General features: G+C 40.7%; 1 protein-coding gene across 4 annotated transcripts in view; it reads right to left on the bottom strand.

Moving 5' to 3' along the window:
* The window catches only part of bsna (bassoon presynaptic cytomatrix protein a), a 189403-nt gene that overhangs the window by 139598 nt on the left and 28948 nt on the right, over positions 1–20857 (bottom strand). For all 4 annotated transcript variants that reach the window (XM_039801784.1, XM_039801785.1, XM_039801788.1 and 1 more), the window contains exon 2: positions 11921–12557. In XM_039801784.1, the coding sequence (XP_039657718.1) occupies positions 11921–12557 (637 nt within the window). The remainder of the gene's footprint in view (positions 1–11920; positions 12558–20857) is intronic.

The following is a 20857-nucleotide window of genomic DNA, read 5'->3' as shown; positions in this document are numbered from 1 at the left end:
CATGAACTGGGGTAGAACCAACATATTCATGCGCCATGCGCCAGTAAGGGACATACAGGATATACTGCTCCGCCTTTCGTGTTTTCGCTGTCACATGATAAACTCACAGGTGCTGCTAATGCTGCTAATGGGTATCGTAGCTTCCCGGCCCCGGCAAGTTTAAAGAAGGAAACATGGAGGACCACACGTATTCATAATCCACATTTCAGGAACAGGAGTCTTCTTCTTCGCCCAGAAAAAGAAAAAGGATATGGAAAAGAGCAAGAGACCAGCTTTTTGAAGCGTGAAGGCTACCGTAGCTGTAATACGTACTTTGATCTGCGTGGTGCGAGAGAGTTGATTTACGATATATGATCTCAACGCTAGATGGGAGAAATTCCCACACATTGGACCTTTAAACAGGTGCAGTCAGCCTACAAACACAGGTACAGGGAATCACTATGTGAAAAAACCTGAGAGAAATCAACTATATCAAATCATTCAATTTTCATAAAAACAAATGTCTATTTTACCACTTTCATTCTATTGTACCGCGTATCCATGTAACTGCGACAATACCAACCTCATTAATTGTTTTACATTTGCAGTTTGAAACATTGTTTGATACACAGAAGGTGTTAAAGTTTGTGGCAGTAGACAATTTTGATTTTAAGGAGGAAATTAAGAGTAAATATACTTTAGTGGACAATTTAAACAGTAGCAAAGATTAGCATAATGCCACACTGAATTCAAGATCTTGGAAAAAAAAATCCTAATTGTTTTGTTTCTCATATCAGTTTGTTTGTTACTTGTTATTTGGTTGTCATTAGACAGACAAAGTTAAAGTTTCCATTTCCACTGCACCGCCCACTGAAGGCACTTTGGATAAAAGCCTGCACAAAACTGCATGCATTACATTCCTCTCACTAATAGCTTATACAGTCCCTTTTATCAACATATTTGCATTAAGGTTCACACTTTGCATGATGCTCTGTAGCTATGTTTGCTAAAAAAAACGGTGGGATTGATGCATCAAAAGAAAAGAAAAGAAAGTGCATAATGTTGCTAGTTCTAGACTTAACTTAAAGATAAGTTAAACTTATTTGTTAATGAAAATTAAACTTTAAGACACATTACATTTCTTAAAGTAAGTCAGATATTGTAAAAAAAAAAAAAAAGGAAGAAAAAAAAGTGGTATCGTATTGGTAAAATCAAAATATTCAAATTAAACTCAGTGAACTGCAGTTCACTAGGCCCTTTTCACTGCAGCCATTTTGACATGTCAATGCAGGGCAAACAGGTTTAAGTAATAACATTAATTATTGGCTCTGTTCCATTTAGGTGGGCCAGGGCCCTGGTATGAGCTAGCATGCAGGCCTTGCTCATTGGAATGGCTATGACCATAATTAATTTCTTTGATTGATTGATTGATTGATTGATTGATTGATTGATTGATTGATTGATTGATTGATTGATTGATTGATTGATTGATTGATTTCTGGATCAAGACGATAAAATAGTAATCCAAAGGATAACATGCTAATGTAAAATACGTATTTCCAGCACAGTCCTTGGTGTTACACACAGGAAACAATAGACAAGAAGCAGGCAAGCTCAGACTAAAAATACATACAGTATTAGGAGGGGGAGGGGAGGGGGGACATCACATAAAACAAACTAAATAAGTAACAAAAATGCTGTAAAAAGTATCCAATTTATCAATATATAAATTGTGTGTTTGCCCTGCTATGACATGTCAAAATGGCTGCTGTGAAAAGGGCCTATTCAATATTTGAAATGTTAATTAGAGGTGCTCCATTGCTTCCTTGCCTATAATCTTCACCTTAAAACACAGGGCAATTCTTTGTTATAGCAATAAATGCCTTACAGTACAATTTCAAACCAAAAGGTAATAGAGGGGGAAGCTAATTATATGAAGCTAGTTAGCCAAATGGCTTGGGAAGATATTACTGTATATTTATTTATTTATATTGGATTATTAGTTATCATTAGTTTCTGTTGTGAAAAATGTATTGTCACTTTGCCACTTGGAAATCAGTACTGCTATGCAAGTGAGGGAAGGTGAGCAAATGGTTGCTGGTTCAAACTCAAGCTGTTAGCGTGTGACTGCAGAGTGGTAATGAACAGCTGTGGTGGACAATTTAACATTTAAAGGCCATGGTTGATTGTTGAAATTGTTTTCACAATTCCAGGACATCTGGAATAGGTGCACGACCTGCAACCAATCTAGATGTCATTTTCACGCCCGGTATAAAGATATAAACCGCCACAGAGAGTATTTCAGCATGTTTCCCAGGTGTACTTTTTCAAGGATTGAATAACTCACATAAATGAGTTGCAAATACATGGCATGTGGGTGTTTCAATATCCCTCATCCATATTCATAAGAGCTGCAACACTCAGGTTTTATCCTTTTAAGGTGCTACTGACAATGCCAGCACACGACACACATCACACATGAAAAAATCAAATGAAAAGGGGTTCATTTGGCTCATTCCAAGATACTACTTATCCATTTTAGAATGAAAAATGCTACCTATAATTTTTGCAGTAGACATTTCTAAATTTTGTCTTAACATGAATCCAACATATTATTAGCAAATATAAATCCCCACTGATGATAGGCTGGCAAATAGGTAAGGTAGTCTCTAAGATAGCCATCCAAAGATACAGTTAATCCTAAGGATTCACTGTGCCACATGTATGTGTAACAATTAAAGGTGATTTATAAAACCATGCCGACAATTATTATTTTAATAGCTTAGTATTCTATGCACTAAAAAGGTGTGTATAAAGGCTTTAGGCCGCCCTACACGTTATTTTAGGCCCAGTTTAATATGCAACTTCATTTTATACAATATTAGTAGTAGGGGGTCCCTGCTCTGTCTCTCTTTCAGTTAAGGGGTCCTTGGTTTAAAAAACGTTGAAGGCTTTAGAGTAACAAGACTGGTGGTCTATAGCCATGCTAATGGTTCTGTGAGGCTGTACTTAGGCACAGCAGTGCTCTACACTAGCATGCTACCATAGTCACAATGATAATGCTAACATGCCGATGTTAAGCAGATATAATGTATATACCATGTTCACCATCCTAGTTTAGCATTTGCTAATTAGCAATAAACACAGAGTGAAGCTGAGGCCGATGGGAATCTCCAATCCAAATCCAGTCACTCATCATTAGGTCACAAAGATCAATTAATAAACTGAAAGCCACCCTTCCAGAATCAGATACATGGACAATAATCTCTCTCTGATCCTCTTTGGTCAGATAATTGGTGTCACTCTCCTGGTTTAGTCTTCTAAATGTTATCTGATGCAAAAGGCGTCGGAACGTAACAAGATATGGATGCTGGCAGTGCTTATTAGATTACCAGAACAGAGAGTGCCATCAATTAAATTAAATAATGATCTGTGATTCTAGACAGAACAGGGTGGTCGACCCCCAACACAGAGCTGTAATGGAACTGAAGAAACGTTATCATTATGTGCTTAAGATAACATTTTTAAACATGAAGAAGACATTTTAATTTTGATGGCATGACAGGACTTCATGTGTGGCTTTGTTCTTGTTAAATAGTCATAATAATAGTCACAGTCATACCTGACATGTTTATATAAAATAATCACTTCGGCTTGCCTGGCTAAGTCTGCTAACTGTTAACTGATGGAAATGGAATCAGAGCGTAGTACAACGGATATGGAGCCTGGCACTGCTTATTAGATTACCAGAACACACAGTACAATGATTAGGTGTGATAATAATGGATAATGTTGAGTTTAAGTATTAATCCATAGCTGCAGACATAACATGGCTTGAGCTCTGCCACATAGAGCTGATGGGATATGGAAGGATAGTGTGTGACTTAAAAAAAAATGTTTTAATTAGTTTGAATAATTATGGATAATATTTCATTCTAAAGAGGGTAAAAAACATCTAAGGGACTGTACATTGTATATGCACATTCCCATGATATTTCATCACTGTGAACATGAACGTGTCAAATTGTCTGGGTAGATATCCTCTGAATAAAACAAAATCCTAAAAATAGGTTTAAGAGATTGTGTTTCTATTAAATATTGTAAACCCAGTGAAGTAAATAAGCGTATGTTGCATGCTAATGTGTAACAATCTCGCCGCGGGGCTAAATTACCCTAATGTTAACTGCATCAGTTTGCAGGGTGGTACTGTTTATTAGATTATCAGGATTAAGGGAACATTGATTAGTAGGGATAATAACGGAGAAGATAGTAACTGTTTATAGGAACAGGGAGCTAATCCATAATTCATGGGAACACAAACAATGGCAGGACCAGTGTATTAATTTGTATAAGATGGAGAAGTGAGAGTCAAATTCAGCAGAGCTTTATGTGCAATTCACATTTGTGTGTTTCAAACATGTAGATGAGTGTATGTTTTGAGGAAATATTAAATTACATAAGCATGAAGTACCCAACAATCTTTCTGCTATACATATATGTGCGGCAGGAACAGAGAACAGTTTTCTTTTTTTAACTAGGGTGGTAGTTGGATTTTATGCTGTTGTGTCATGTTTTCCAGTTTGCACTACAGGAAATCCCTGTGGGTTCCTTCAATTAATTAACATCACAATTTATTGCACATGCTTCCTGCATGAATTATGTTGAGGCAAGTAGGAGTGACTGTAGTGTGTGTGTGTGTGTGTATTTTGTGTGTGTTAATCTATCACAAATGCAGTCCAAATCCCTAAATCAGAGGCTTATCAACTTCTTCCTCCTTCCACTTCATTAGCATTATCATTAACCTGTAGTACTCACTCTGACTCTTGCGCTCTCTCTCTCACAGACACACACACACACACACACACACACACACACACAAACAGAGGACCACATGTACAAGCATGTGTACCTGAGCAGAGATCAAAGCTTGGTTTAAAAAATAATCGCACATGAGCCAGACAGAAGCTGCTGTACTACATACACAAGGCAAATTTGAAAATCACAACCAGTAAAACCGTCATGACATGCCATGCAAAGAACGACTAAGACTTAGTTAAAGGTGCAGTAGGTAAAACTTATAAAACTAACTTTCTGTCATATTTGCTGAAACTGACCTTATGTTCCAGTAGAACTACATGAAGCAGGTCATTAAAAAAATATGCTGCTCCTCTGACACCACCTACAGCCTGTAGTGTGATTTGCAAAAATCCACCGCTCCCTGTTCAGATGCACCAATCAGGGCCAGGGGGCAGAGGGAGGGGGGGGTCTAACTGCGTGTCAATCACTGCTCATGCACACGCATTCATTCTCCCTTGTGGGGGGAGGGGCTTAGGAGACCGTTTTGGACTTTAGCAGAAAGGGGGGAGGGACTGAGAAGTTGTCGATGTTCAAATTTTGTGGCTAAGTCCTGGATCTTTGCAATCCTACCTACGGCACCTTTAAAATTGACTACTGTTCTCTGGAAATTGACATCCTGCTTTTCTTGCTTGGATTTGGGTTTTAAAAGTAAACTTGTCATAAAAATTATTATTGGCAGTTTGTGTTTAGATTGCACTGTACAAAATCAAGCACTCCTGTTTGACAGGTAGACTGAACAAATCATACACCAACTTGCCTCATACACATTTGCTACACAGGTAACCTTTAAAGGTAAACTATTATGTTTTTCCTTATCTTCTGTCACATCTATACGGAGCCCCCCTGGGGTCAGCTGATAAAAAAAAAAAACTAAACCGTGCACACAGATTCATAATCTGTGCTCTCGGTTTTATAAACGTAAGCAAAATTAGAAAGATTGACAGATTTGAACTTCTGAGATCAATTCTCTATAGCGAAATGTTATTAAATCACAAACAACACATCTTTCCTAAAGTAGTAAGGTTAACAACGAGCTACAAACTCATGTTCATCAAAACGAGCCATCCTGCAACCTGGAGATATAACATTATTGGTCTCTATGAGCAGCCGGCAGTGAGACGGCAGTCAGTCAGACCGGGCGTGTTTAGGGACCATCTACAAACTCCAACACCGACACAAAAATATCTATTAATTTAATGATTAAATAAGGCAGTGTCTCCAAACTTATTTTTTTAAAGTAAGTGCTGTAGTACAACTACAAGGAGACAAGTTATAATTGAAGTAAGTTTAGAGACACTACATTATTTAAACATTAAAGTTGTAAACATTGTAGTTTGTAGATGGTCCCTGAGCACTCGTCTCACTGCTGTCTCACTAGATACATGATTGTGTCATGTTGATATTTTATTGGCCCTTATGCATCCCTGTGTTTTGGCCCTATTTGTAACAAGAGCTTTTCTTCCAAATATGGTATGCTCATGAATATTTAGATGAGCTGCGCGCTGATTGGTTGAGCGAATCCCCATACACACACATTAGAGACAGACAGCAGGTGTCATATTCCAGACACTGCAATGTTTCGTTACCAAATTCACTTCTGAGACTTTATTATGCAAGAAATCAACTATATAAAGCTCAAATATGGGCCGTTTTACGAAAATTGATGGCTAATTGCAAATTTGGTAAGACGTGTCGGACTTTAGGAGCTCCACACAGTCTGACGAGAAAGTGGCAGGCTGCTGGGCTCCATACCCAGGGCAAAGTCACCCTTTGTGGATTACTGCACTAACGGGGCTCCGCGGCCGGCTGCCGGCATAACTATAATATATTTACAGTTTGAATTTCGTAACGGCACTTATATCACAGCTACCCCAAGGTCTTACAAAGCTAACCGTTGTGTCCGATTTCAATTTAAGGCGTTTTTGTGAACGTCGGGGTCTTGTTAGGAGGAGCAGCTAGCTAGCTATGTGTCCCATTCAATACAATGGGGAAAGATCGCAGCTAGCTAGCTACACTTTTGGCATAACTATAGTATATTTACAGATTGAATTTCGTCACATTACATTACATGTCATTTAGCTGACGCTTTTATCCAAAGCGACTTACAATTGCTATATATATCAGAGGTCGCACGCCTCTGGAGCAACTGGGGGTTAAGTGTCTTGCTCAGGGGCTCATTGGTTGATGTATCGCAGTGGGATTCAAACCCTGGTCTCCCGCACCAAAGGCATGTGTCAAATCCACTGCGCCATCACCTCCCCCGTCACGGCACTTACAGTGCCTTGCGAAAGTATTCGGCCCCCTTGAACTTTTCGACCTTTTGCCACATTTCAGGCTTCAAACATAAAGATATAAAACTGTAATTTTTTGTGAAGAATCAAAAACAAGTGGGACACAATCATGAAGTGGAACGACATTTATTGGATATTTCAAACCTTTTTAACAAATAAAAAACTGAAAAATTGGGCGTGCAAAATTATTCAGCCCCCTTAAGTTAATACTTTGTAGCGCCACCTTTTGCTGCGATTACAGCTGTAACTCGCTTGGGGTATGTCTCAGTTTTGCACATAGAGAGACTGAAATTTTTGCCCATTCCTCCTTGCATAACAGCTCGAGCTCAGTGAGGTTGGATGGAGAGCGTTTGTGAACAGCAGTTTTCAGTTCTTTCCACAGATTCTCAATTGGATTCAGGTCTGGACTTTGACTTGGCTATTCTAACACCTGGATATGTTTATTTGTGAACCATTCCATTGTAGATTTTGCTTTATGTTTTGGATCATTGTCTTCTTGGAAGACAAATCTCCGTCCCAGTCTCAGGTCTTTTGCAGACTCCATCAGGTTTTCTTCCAGAATGGTCCTGTATTTGGCTCCATCCATCTTCCCATCAATTTTAACCATCTTCCCTGTCCCTGCTGAAGAAAAGCAGGCCCAAACCATGATGCTGCCACCACCATGTTTGACAGTGGGGATGGTGTGTTCAGGGTGATGAGCTGTGTTGCTTTTACGCCAAACATAACGTTTTGAATTGTTGCCAAAAAGTTCGATTTTGGTTTCATCTGACCAGAGCACCTTCTTCCACATGTTTGGTATGTCTCCCAGGTGGCTTTTGGCAAACTTTAAACGACACTTTTTATGGATATCTTTAAGAAATGGCTTTCTTCTTGCCACTCTTCCATAAAGGCCAGATTTGTGCAGTATACGACTGATTGTTGTCCTATGGACAGAGTCTCCCACCTCAGCTGTAGATCTCTGCAGTTCATCCAGAGTGATCATGGGCCTCCTGGCTGCATCTCTGATCAGTCTTCTCCTTGTATGAGCTGAAAGTTTAGAGGGACGGCCGGGTCTTCGTAGATTTGCAGTGGTCTGATACTCCTTCCATTTCAATATTATCGCTTGCACAGTGCTCCTTGGGATGTTTAAAGCTTGGGAAATCTCTTTGTATCCAAATCCGGCTTTAAACTTCTCCACAACAGTATCTCGGACCTGCCTGGTGTGTTCCTTGTTCTTCATGATGCTCTCTGCGCTTTAAACGGACCTCTGAGACTATCACAGAGCAGGTGCATTTATACGGAGACTTGATTACACACAGCTGGATTCTATTTATCATCATTAGTCATTTAGGTCAACATTGGATCATTCAGAGATCCTCACTGAACTTCTGGAGAGAGTTTGCTGCACTGAAAGTAAGGGGGCTGAATAATTTTGCACGCCCAATTTTTCAGTTTTTTATTTGTTAAAAAAGTTTGAAATATCCAATGAATTTCGTTCCACTTCATAATTGTGTCCCACTTGTTGTTGATTCTTCACAAAAAATTACAGTTTTATATCTTTATGTTTGAGGCCTGCAATGTGGCAAAAGGTCGAAAAGTTCAAGGGGGCCGAATACTTTCGCAAGGCACTGTATATTACAGGTTCCCCAATGTCTTATAAAGCTAACAGTTGTGTCCGATTTCAAATTAAGGCATTTTTGTGAACGTCAGGGGTCTTGTTAGGAGGAGCAGCTAGCTAGCTATGTGTCCCATTCAGTACAATGGGGAAAGATCGCAGCTAGCTAGCTACACTTTCAGCATAACCATAGTATATTTACAGTTTGAATTTCGTCACGGCACTTATATTACAGGTTCCCCAAGGTCTTACAAAGCTTAGTTAACACTTGTCCGATTTCAATTTAATGCATTTTTGTGAATTTCAGAGATCTCGTTAGGATGGACTCCAGCTCACCGCGGGCTCTATCAATGAGACTCACGGACAAGAGGCGTTTATTTCCCCGATCGTTGGTTTAAATAACTCAACACACATATCCATTATAAGATTTACTGGAACCTGCAGTAAGAGATTGCGGGCGTAACAAGCTCGCTGACCGCGCTCTCAGTCACACACCGGCCATTTAGCAGGAAGAGGGGAGGGAGAACAGCAAGCTGCAGGCCCTGGAGCTCTGTCAGGGCAGCGGCGTTTGGTAGTCCAGTCACCCAGAAAGGGTGAGTTTGCGTGGGTATTGAGCAGGGCTGCAGGGCTGCAGGGCTGCAGGGCTGCAGGGCTGCAGGGCTGCAGGGCTGCAGGGCGCAGGGCTGCAGGCTGCCGGGCTGCAGGGCTGCCGGGTTGCCGGCCGTGACGGCGCTCAATCGAGCTCACGGCAGGCCGGGGTCTGTGAAGGAGGACAGGCAGGGCGGCGATGTAGCAACCCAGCCAACACCGGCCGCTGAACTCCGACACACAGTCGGACGAAATTTGCAATTAGCCATCAATTTTCGTGAAACGGCCCATATTTTAGCTTTACATAGTTGATTTCTCACATAAAAAAGTTTCAGAAGTGAATTTTGTAATGGAATAGCAGAGACCTGCGCGACCTAGATTCAGAAGACTTCCTGATCTCAGGTCAGTTGTGTAGCCTATGTAAATGTTGTGGCGTGATAAAGAGAGAGACTAGAGCCAAATGAGGAGGAGCCGCCAAGTTGACGTGAACTAGGCGGCTCGTTGAGATTTGCCCGTTTTCAGAGGCAGTTTCAAATTGTGAGATTTGCAGAGGAAAGAGGTGTCAATGGGATTTTGAGGTTCTATGTATGTCCTATTTACCCACCAAACTGTCATTTTTCAACTATGACAAGGTAAAATCGGTTTTGCATTCTATCACCCCTTTAAAAGTTTAAATCCATCTTTAAGAGACACTGCATTTGTTGGCTGACTGTGTCAGAGAGCGGTGGATTTAACTGTATTCTTATTTTGGTGGTGAATCTGCATAATACCACTGAAAAAAAATAAATACAAAAAAGCACTTCTAATTACCACTACAGCTTATCGGTGTTGTTATCTCTAATAATATTATTCATTTACCCTCGCTCGGCAGTGGATGCTAATTTGTTAGCATGGATCAACAGGGTGAATGATGTAACAGGTACACATGGATGATTCTGGTGCCAATGTTCTTTCCCACAAAAGCAAAGGAAAAATGAGACACAACAACTCAACCGCAGTTTGTTTAATCCAGCAGAGTGTTTATTGTGCTGTCTGCCAATTATATGCCCCTGACCTGTGGGAATAAATGGGTGCCAGCATGGCTAACATATCAGACGTGGCCTCGTGCTTCTGATTGTGTCTTTCCTGTCTGCCCAGGGAGGCTGTGATTTGATATTTGTCACCAGTCGCTGACGCCGGGGCTGATAGTTTGAACCCATCACCAAAGGCAAGCATAAACCTCCTCTCAATCAAAGATGGCCTCTTAACCTCCTCTCTTCTCCTCATCCCTCAACCCACCTCTGAATAACTTTAGTCGCATTAATCTGTCCTTTTTTTCTTTGCCTCTTAGTCTCTTATCCCTCCATCTCTTTCTAAATGCAAAATACTGCAACATTTTGCTTCCTGTCTTTACATTACACCTGTGAAGAGTACAATGAACTTAAACACACACACACACTCACACACACACACACACACACACACACACAATGCCACGACCCATGTGTCTTGCCTCTGCACATTAATGGAGATTCCGTCAGCGCCTCAGGTAGGAATTACTGGCACTTGCTGAGCCCTTAAACTCACTAGCTATGTCTCCATCCACTACGTCAATCAAATGATCTGAAGTTCGCTAAAAACATTGAGGTGAATAAAGCCGGTGAAAGTGTTTAAACGGCGTTAAAGTGAATAAAAACCTGTGCATATTGACGTCACATGCTGTTTTGCGGTCAAATTGGTATAGCGAATAGATTTGAGACATGTTAAGGTATTTCCATTCATGTTCGCACTCAATCACACAACATTCAAGCTAACATTTGCGAACAAAGTTTTGCTAGCCAAAATGGATCGCGCCTTCTACCTACAAATGATTAATATTGCACAAGTTGTAATAGTGCTTAGTGCCAGCTGATAGTGACATATTAAGCTATAATAAGACAACAACGGCGCTATCAAAACATCGCTATAATGATGCAGATGCAGATGCACGTTATGGCATTTCATTTTTGCTATCAAAAATGTTTGTTATATGTCGCTCGTAAATTAAATTGAAATAGTCCCTCGTCTCCTCGTTTGTCCACTTATATCTGTCTTTGTTGACACCTGCCATGTCTGCAAAAAAGTGGAAATACGTGGCGGAAATTACCTAAAACTACTTTCTTTTATGGCGGGTTGCAACTATAAAATGACATAAAACGTAATTATTTATTCGGCACATAACGTTTCCATCAGCGTTTATTGCATAAGCCGTTCACCAATTAAGAGAAAATCCATTGAGATGATCTTTTCCATACTCAAACTTATGTGAGTTGGAATGAACTTTTTGTTTCTGTTTTTTATCATCTAAACCTGAAACATTAATCAAATGTGACTTCTCTCCACCTACAGGATTAAATTATTCATACTCAAATGCTTAGTCCCTGACTATGACAAAAAATCGGCATTATTTAATTATTGATTCCATTTATGTCACCAGATAACTACAACAATCTTCTCTTGTTGCACAAATTCACAGTGGCAAAGTAAGGACAGGCATAAAAAGAAGAAAAAAATATTAAATCATTATGACCACACACACACACACACACACACACACACACGTGATCATATCTCCTTGTCAAACCTGACCTACCTCAGTGAGGTGCGGGTTGGGGTTGAATCCACACTGGTTACAGACGGTGGCCTTACACTGGGTGCAGGTGTTGTAGTTGGGTACAGCCGGTGGGTTGGACAGCTCTGTGCTTGTGCACACTGGGCACAGTTTGCTGCTCGGCATTGGTGCGATCTGCGGCACCGAGTAGGGCGAGGTGGGCGTCAGGCCGCGGTCAGGAGACACAGAGGGAGACCGGCCTGTCCTGGAGCCGCCCGAACCGCTGAAGTCGACTTGGAGGTTTCGACGGGAGGCATGCTGACCAGGACTTGGCTGACCTGCATGGCCTCCCATGCTGGACCCAGCTGGACCGTGAACCATCCCATGGCCAGACCCGGGGCCATGCCCCATGCCGGGCCCCTGGCTTGACTGCATATGTCGGGGGGAAGTCGGAGTCTCGTGAGTGGCCAGGCGGTAGGGCTCGACAGCTCTGGACCCTAGTCCTCCACCTCCGCCCATTCCTACTCCCCCTATTCCTCCCATTCCTCCTCCTCCCATACCTCCTCCTCCTATTCCTCCCATTCCTCCTCCTCCCATACCACCTCCACCTACTCCTCCCATTCCTCCTCCTCCATGGCCTCCTTGTTGCATGCCAGGCTTGGGGCTGCCCATCGGACCCCTGGAAGAGAGGGACAAAGCAAAATAAAAGAGATTAACATCAACTCTTTTAATTACTATTATAGGGTCAGGTTAGATTTCTGCTATCACCCCAATATTATAGAAAGAAACTGAATTCGGGTCAGTCCTTGACAAAGGACAATGTCTGTTCTGTTTCAAAGTAGTTCTGATAAATATTGTTCACAGCAAGATCCTTAAATCATCCAGAGTAAGCGGGACAAAAAGAGATTTTGTTAATGAAATGAGTGTTTGCTAAACTGAGGCAGGGCAGGCCTGACAATCTCTGGATTTCTCCACGTTGTTGAAGCGTTGTGCATGGGACTGGTGTAAGTACCTACTCCATTTACAAGGATTTTGCATGGTGTTTTCTTTTTTTAACTTTTCCCCAAAACCAAGAATACAGGGCCCCTGGTTAGCTCACCTGTTAGAGGGGGCGCCCATAGAGGTTTACTCCTCAACGCAGCGGCCGCAGGTTCAAATGCGACCTGCAGCCCTTTGCTGCAGGTCATTCCCTTCTCTCTCCCCCTTTCAAGTCTAAGCTGTCCTATCCAAATAAAGGCCTAAAAATGGCCAAAAAAGAATCTTAAAAAAAAGAATAGAAGAGCAAAAGTGTAAGGAATGGAATAAACATGGGTTTTCCTGCTCTTATGAAGCTGACTAGCTTATGTAACCTCCAGTAGTAACGCAGCGTTATTTCCCAGGCCAGAGGCATTTTATACTGCATTATTGCGTGGGGTTACAAGTTAATTGTTTTTTAAATCACTCAAAGCAGCACACACTTAAAGCCATAGTGCGTAGTTTCTGTCGCCCCCATGAGGAATTCTAAGTAATGACAACAACACTGTCGGCGCATCCACATGATACAAGCCTTCCGTGATCGTGCACGCGCCCCCACCCCTCCTCAACGCAGTTGCTTGTAGCCAAGTAGGATACGGAGGATTTAAAAAACATGACGGACTCTTCAGAAGAGGTAGGCTAATTATCTTCACTTTAGTTTCTGCGCACGAAAATCGCCCGACGCCACAATCTTCTGAACATAGTCCTACTGAGAAACACAGAGAGAGTTGTGTGGAGCTGATAGTCTTAGTTAGCTTTGTATCAACTCATTAGGCAATAGCTTGAATGTTACGGACGTTCATTAATATCAAAAAGTTACGCACTAAAGCTTTAATTATGCATAACTTGAACCGTAATATATAAAATTAACAAACTCACTGAACTACTCCAAACTAAAACAGATTGACTCGCTATTTAGGCAAGTTAATAAATCCTTTCTAACCCATAAAACTACCTTTAAAATAGTCTGTGTTGGTGTTCATTCAAATTGTATAACAGATGAATTGCTGAATACAATTATAGTATTGATATTTTTTCTGCTGCAAGAGCAGAGTGAATGTAATAAGCAGCGTTGGTTAATGCCACCCCAGTATTAAATGAAAAAAATATCTTATTTTATTGAATGCATTATTGATTGAATGAGCATTCAGCCTGGTAATTGTCACTGTATTCCAACAAATTCAATTATCTTCTCACTGCCAGGGAACCAGCAGCAGAAACAACATAAAAAAACTGGCAAAATAATAACTGATTAATTTACTAGTAGCTGCTGAAAGCTGTGGAAGGACCTCTGAACATCCACAGGCATCAACAAATTAAAATGGAAAGTAACAGGCTGCACACACACTCACAGTACGCATCTGTGTGTCAAAGGCAACATGCACACATATATTTCAGTCAGAAAATAACACACATAAAGTACATACACCTAGACAATATTAAATGTGTGTACACTTCAGGCAGGAGACACAAACACACGCCTGAGAGGAAACAAATTGGTACAAAACCGAGGACACATATATTATTACCAAATTGAATAAAAGAGACACGGAGTATAATAAGCTGTACATATACAGTAAACTATCGAAAGGAAGAACTACAACCCCATGAAATAAAAAAAAATTTCAATAGGAAAATTTTAGAACAGTTTACAGTAAAATTATTTAAGACCTAGAACACAATACTTCAGCGAATTTAAAGGTCCCATGACATGGTGGTCTTTGGATGCTTTTATATAGGCCTTAGTGGTCCCCTAATACTGTATCTGAAGTCTCTTCCCGAAATTCAGCCTTGGTGCAGAATTACAGCCACTAGAGCCAGTCCCACAATGAGCTTTCCTTAGTATGTGCCATTTCTGTGTCTGTAGCTATTAAGGAGGAGAGGGGGGCAAGGTGGAGGGCGGGGGAGGGGGCCTTGACCAACTGCCACTTTACTAGTTTGAAAGCCATGATGTCTCTCTCTCATGGGTGCGCCAAATTCTCTGGGCGGGCAAAGCAGAGAAAGGGGAGGTAACCTTGCTCCTTATGACCTCATAAGGAGCAAGATTCCAGATCGGCCCATATGAGCTTTCATTTTCTCAAAATTACCATTTCTAGCCACTGGGGGACCTAGGCAGGCTATGGGGACGCATATTAATGTTTAAAAACCTCATAAAGTGAAATTGTCATGCCATGGGACCTTTAAGACTTTTTAAGGCCTAGAATTTTTATTTAGAAATTTTAGACTTTTTAAGACCCTGAGGAAACCCTGGTAGAAAGGCATTCTCTATGGGCCCCTCCCCACATCCACAGCTATTCATTCTAGCATCTTACTACTACTACTCAGTCCCCCCGTCCAACCAGCATTGACTGTTTTAGGACAGGGTGCAAACTGTGTGTTGAAGTCACACACAGGCCATTGGGATGACTCCCAATGGCCCAATCACTATTCTATTATATTCTATAATACTCTATTCTTTTATATTATATTGCCTGTGCTGTCACTGATTGAATGGGTCTAGGTTTGGTGTATTACCAACTTTAAAGGTTAATGCACCCAGAAATTGGAAATGTTGATTTACTGAACTCCCATGTCACAATGTTCCAGTCTGCCTCTCCTTTAACTAAAAGGTTTTCTTCTAGTGGACAGTCTGGTCGTGACAAAATCTCTCTTGTCTGTGTCTCTACTTTTTCTCCTTTTTGTTCTCTTTATCTGTCTCCTCTGTAATCTGTCTCTCTATAAACTTTTCTTTTTCTACATCAAACCCTCTCTCTTTGCTCAATCACCTCTCTTCATTGCCTCTCGGTCTCTCACTATCTTTTCAGTGGGCACTGACCATGGCCTCACTTGCCCAATGTTTTCTTTTTTCATTTGTTGAATCTTTCAAAAAAATTATTTCCACTCTCACAAAGAAGTGGACCTTTGGCAACAGTTTGTCTTTCTTATACATTATATAAGTCTACCATAGAAAAACGCTCTTGTAGGTCAAAATCAGAGACTGTTAAACTTTATCTGTGTACACATTCTGTATTTATTCAGCGATAGTAATTTCAAAATATGTTCAAATGTTAAATGAAATTCGTGCAGTGTTTAACAGTGTTGACTCATTTTGTTATCATTTTGGTTGAAAAGATTCACCTGCGGCAAGCATTTAAAGTGGATCAAGTAAAGCCTTGATTATACTCCAATCTGGACGCTGACCCTCACAGACATGGGCGGATGACGACATTTACGTCACACAGACTGAACCGGACCCTCGCAGACACGCACACGATGAAGGTATAAATTGAGATTAAAGGCTAGCAGTTGGCTTTGTAGGGCCAGAGTGACACAAAACTACTGATTATAATGACTGTACACTTCAAAGTCTGTCTTGCTAATAAGAGACTACACATCCTTCAGTCACAAATCTACAGTAGCTCTGCATATTTTCCGGCCATCACAGAGCAGCAAACCAATCAAAAACTAATCACTGTGCACACACACTACAACACACACAGCCGGAGTTGCTGTGCGGTGCATGTGTGCGTGTTTGAAGGGGAGTGGGGTGACTCAACAAAAACCTCGAAGTTTCCCTGATTCACGCAGCAGAGACATTGAAGGAGACAGGATAAGAGACTTAAAGCCGATGGGGAAACGGATGATGGGAAAGGAGGTTGAAAGAGAAAACGAGAGGCAAAGGAACATGAGCTACAGTACACTCGCAGCAAAATTGGTTCTATATTTCACCAAAAATGATTCGCCTGGTGTCAGTTGGTTATTCTGTTGCTATAGCAACCCCTACTGGCATAGTTCTAAAGCAGTAGTTTATCCGGCATTGTTACATCCAGCCTTTCTTTTAGATCTGTGACCAAACAAATGCTGACAAAAGCATCGTTCAACTGCTCCTCAAATTTTACGACTTCAAATTATTATTCAAGTGTCTACATTTTGAGATTATATATCGTATACTAAATATCATGGACTAGCTGATTGCTTGACCAATTAACCGGTTCTAAAATATGGTTGATTAGATCATTGCGCTGAGAATGAAGGAGGGAGTGAACTGTAGTCTGCTGCTTGACTGCAGGTTTTCATTTGCAATCCCAGAAACTCCCCGGAGGAGGTGCTTTCAGTTTTTATTGATGTTAGCCTTAATATTCTTCTCTTCCAGTTGATACACAGAGCAAACAGAGGTTTGGGTAGGATTTACCTGATCATGTTCCCCTAGCCGGGTACATTCCTTATCCCACCTCTAGACCTGCAGCAAAACAAGTCTATTTAGGTTATTGGTGGACCCAAACTAAACATCTATTTCCTCCCCCTCCTCCATTGCCTCCATTTCTTCCCACTCTGGGCTGTTGACAGAATTGCTTTTGTACGGCCCATTTATTTCCATCTGCCTCCCCTCTCTTTCTCCTTTCTCTCCACTTCGCCTCCCATTTTTTTCTGTCTTCTCTTCATTTCCTCTGTCCCCTCTATTTTCTTTCCATTTCTTAATTCCCTGTCTCTCGGTTCTTCGGAGTTGCGCAAATTAAGTTTGGGGAGCACAGATTTGCTAGTTAACCTACCTTTCATGCATTCGTGCCCATGGCATTCATGATCTTGGAAGGTCAGCAGACTAGCTAGCTAGCTACAAACAGAGTTCACTCTGCAAATTTAAATAAGCTTTGACAAATGGTTTGCATGTTGTTAACTTAATGAAGTGCTAGGTTTGTGTTAGCTCCTAAAGACAGGCTAAGGCAATCTAATGTATTTGACAGAAAAAGTGTTGAACTGTGTTAGACAGGAAAACTTCTGTGGTTTCGCCAACAGCCTCCTCTTATCTCCCTTTTTCCTTTCCTCCCTGTCTTCTATTATTTATTCCCCTTTCCTCATCCCTTTCTTTCAAATCTTGCTATGCCACAGACTTTTGGAGCACACTAGCTAACTAGTCTGAATAAAACATGAATGAACTGTATAACAATAAAAAGGTAACAGTTTGGCTATAGCATGATGCTGACTTAGGGGACCACTAACCCTCGTAACATCAGCTCCGGGAGACGAGCAGTGACAAACCTACTTTTAAATTTTATTTTTAAAAACTGTGGTTCCACTATTAGTAACACGGTCCCTCTTACTTCTCCCCCTACTTTGTCTCCCACTAGTTTCTGTCATTTCTTCTCCGGTCTCCTTTTTTAATTTTCCTTTCCTCATCCCCTTTTTTTCATATCTTGTTTACAGGTACCACAGTTTTCCAGGGCACAGGTTAGCTAACTTGCATGAATACAAAAAAAGGTACTATAAACTAACTACTATTAAATTAAATGTTTTCACACTTGTACATGACAGTCATGTTCTTGAAAGGTCAGCAGACTAGCTTACTAGCCTACTATCTATCCAGCCCAGTCTCACTGAAAAGCGTACAAATACCACGGGTTTCCACCTGTGAAATACGTGCAATGTGTACGCGAAATTGAAATTGTGCGTACAGCAGATACGCGGAGCGCTCCAATTACTACGGTGGCCGGGAAGTGCAATGCAACATTACAAAGAATGAAACACTTTTACATTTTGGAAAACAAATTTACATTTTGGAAAACAAAATAACATTTTAGAAAACAAATTTACATTTTGGAAAACAAAATAACATTTTAGAAAACAAATTTACATTTTAGAAAACAAATTTACATTTTGGAAAACAAAATAACATTTTAGAAAACAAATTTACATTTTGGAAAACAAAATAACATTTTAGAAAACAAATTTACATTTTGGAAAACAAAATAACATTTTCGAAAACAAATTTACATTTTCGAAAACAAATTTACATTTTCGAAAACAAATTAACAAGATGCAAAACACTTTTACCAGTCCCGAAACAAATTTACAAATGACAGATTCTTCACGGAAAGGGAATGTACCACATACCGGAAGTGATGAGGTTTTGTATACATGTCGCCTTGACTACGGCAGTTATGGATCGAATGCGTCAATAGAGCCGCCATCTTGGAACAAGGGAGGCACTGCCTTGTATACTGTCTATGGGCCGTCCTTAATGCATCAGCGTCAATGTAGGCAAAGGTCTAACGGAAATAAAATCACTATAAATCGTCAAAATCTCATGCGATGTTCTAGTTTTTTTAAACAAAAAGACAAAGAGACTAATTAATGTGTTAATACAAAGAATATTTATTATAATCAGTTCACAGATATGAGTACAAACGGAAACTTCACCCTTCTGAACTAAGAGGTTCTGCTTCAAAGTGAAGTTTAAACAGACTGAAATGTCCAGGCTCACTCCCCCACTAATGATTCATTTATTTCTGCATGTATTTATTTATTTAACGAGACTTTAAGTCGTGTTTCGTCGTCCACAGTCCGAGTCCCGCCAGACTCCCTTTAGGAAACCTGTGATTTAAACTTCAGCAGGCTGTGACAGTCCGCTCCGTTTAGTCCTGGATCTGATTCTCCCGGGCTTCCCTTCCCTCCAGCGGGCCCAGCAATACGGCCTGGGTCTCCAGCTGCGTGGTGTCGGTTTTGGCTCCCAGGAATGGGCAGTGAACTCCAGGTCCTGCAGCTGCAGACGGACTCAGCTGCCCCCCTGCTGTAGCTTCGATCCGGCCGCGGCTGTCGATACGTTCCCCGTTTTTCCAATGTTTCCGTCAGGTCTGCGTCATATAAAAACTCCAAACACCGACCACACGTAAAGTCACCATAAACTTCATTCACGCCATATACTCACTCACAACAACACAAATTGACTGCGCTCACCAACAACACCTCATCACTTCCGGTATGTTTTTTTGGTATACATTCCCTTTCGTTAAAAAATTTTTTTTTTTTTAATTTTTTTTGGGGGTTAAAAAAATTTTTTTTTTTTTTTTTTTTTTTTTTTTTAAAATATTTATTTTTTTTTGTAAATTTGCTTTTTTAAAAAAATGTTATTTTGTTTTCCAAAATGTAAATTTGTTTTCTAAAACGTAAATTTGTTTTCGAAAATGTTATTTTGTTTTCCAAAATGTAAATTTGTTTTCTAAAATGTTATTTTGTTTTCCAAAATGTAAATTTGTTTTCTAAAATGTTATTTTGTTTTCCAAAATGTAAATTTGTTTTCCAAAATGTAAATTTGTTTTCCAAAATGTAAATTTGTCTCGAGCTTTGTAAAAGTGTTTCATTCTTTGTAATGTTGCATTGCACTTCCCGGCCACCGTAAATTACAGTAATGGAAACCACTGCGTTTATAGTATGAAGGGACGTGTGGCCGCGTAAGGAGGTTGGTTGGGGTGGTGGATGGGTAAAACACAGGACTTTCACCCAGGAGACCGGGGTTCGCGTCCCGTGTTTGGCGATTTTAGGCCGTTTATTAGCGTGTTTATGTGGCACGTTTTTGCGACTTTGTAGTGTTTTTTTGTTAAGCCTTTCCCAATGTTTCTTCCCTAAACCCAACCGTTTATTAGTGTGTTTTTGTGATTTTCTTGTGTTATTAAAGCCTTTCCCTGCATTCTTTCTCTAAACCCAACCATATCTATGTTTTTGTGTGTGATGCTGTTCTCGCGATAACACACAACGTGGTAACGCGAGCTGCGTGCATATAAAACGCACCGGTCCCCATGACTTCAATTGGAGCGCTCCGCGTATGTAATGCACGTAGAATTTCACTTTCTCGTACACATTGCACGGTAGAAACCCGTGTTATTTGTACGCTTTTGAGTGATCTATCAGTTTGGTTAGCTTGTTTTTGGGCTAACTGAGTGCTAGCCTGTATAACATTAGCTACCAGAACACTTCTCTGGGCTTAACATTTTTAGGCAGGGAAAGTGTAGTGTATCCTTGCTACCACACTGGCTCAGCTACTGTTAAAACGTGTTGGTGGAGCTAAACTCCTGTCTTCCCTTCCTACCTTAAGCTGGTTGCAGGACTGAGTCTATTCCCTCTCTGCTAAGTGCTAACCTTCAGTGACTTTCTCATTCGTCTGAGAACAGCAGAGTCACTCCTCAGCTCAGGGAGGAAACCAGGAGGTCACTT

This window comes from Perca fluviatilis, chromosome 5 (genome assembly GCF_010015445.1).
Source record: "Perca fluviatilis chromosome 5, GENO_Pfluv_1.0, whole genome shotgun sequence".
NCBI lineage: Eukaryota > Metazoa > Chordata > Actinopteri > Perciformes > Percidae > Perca > Perca fluviatilis.
This window is presented reverse-complemented; position numbering and strand designations above follow the sequence as displayed.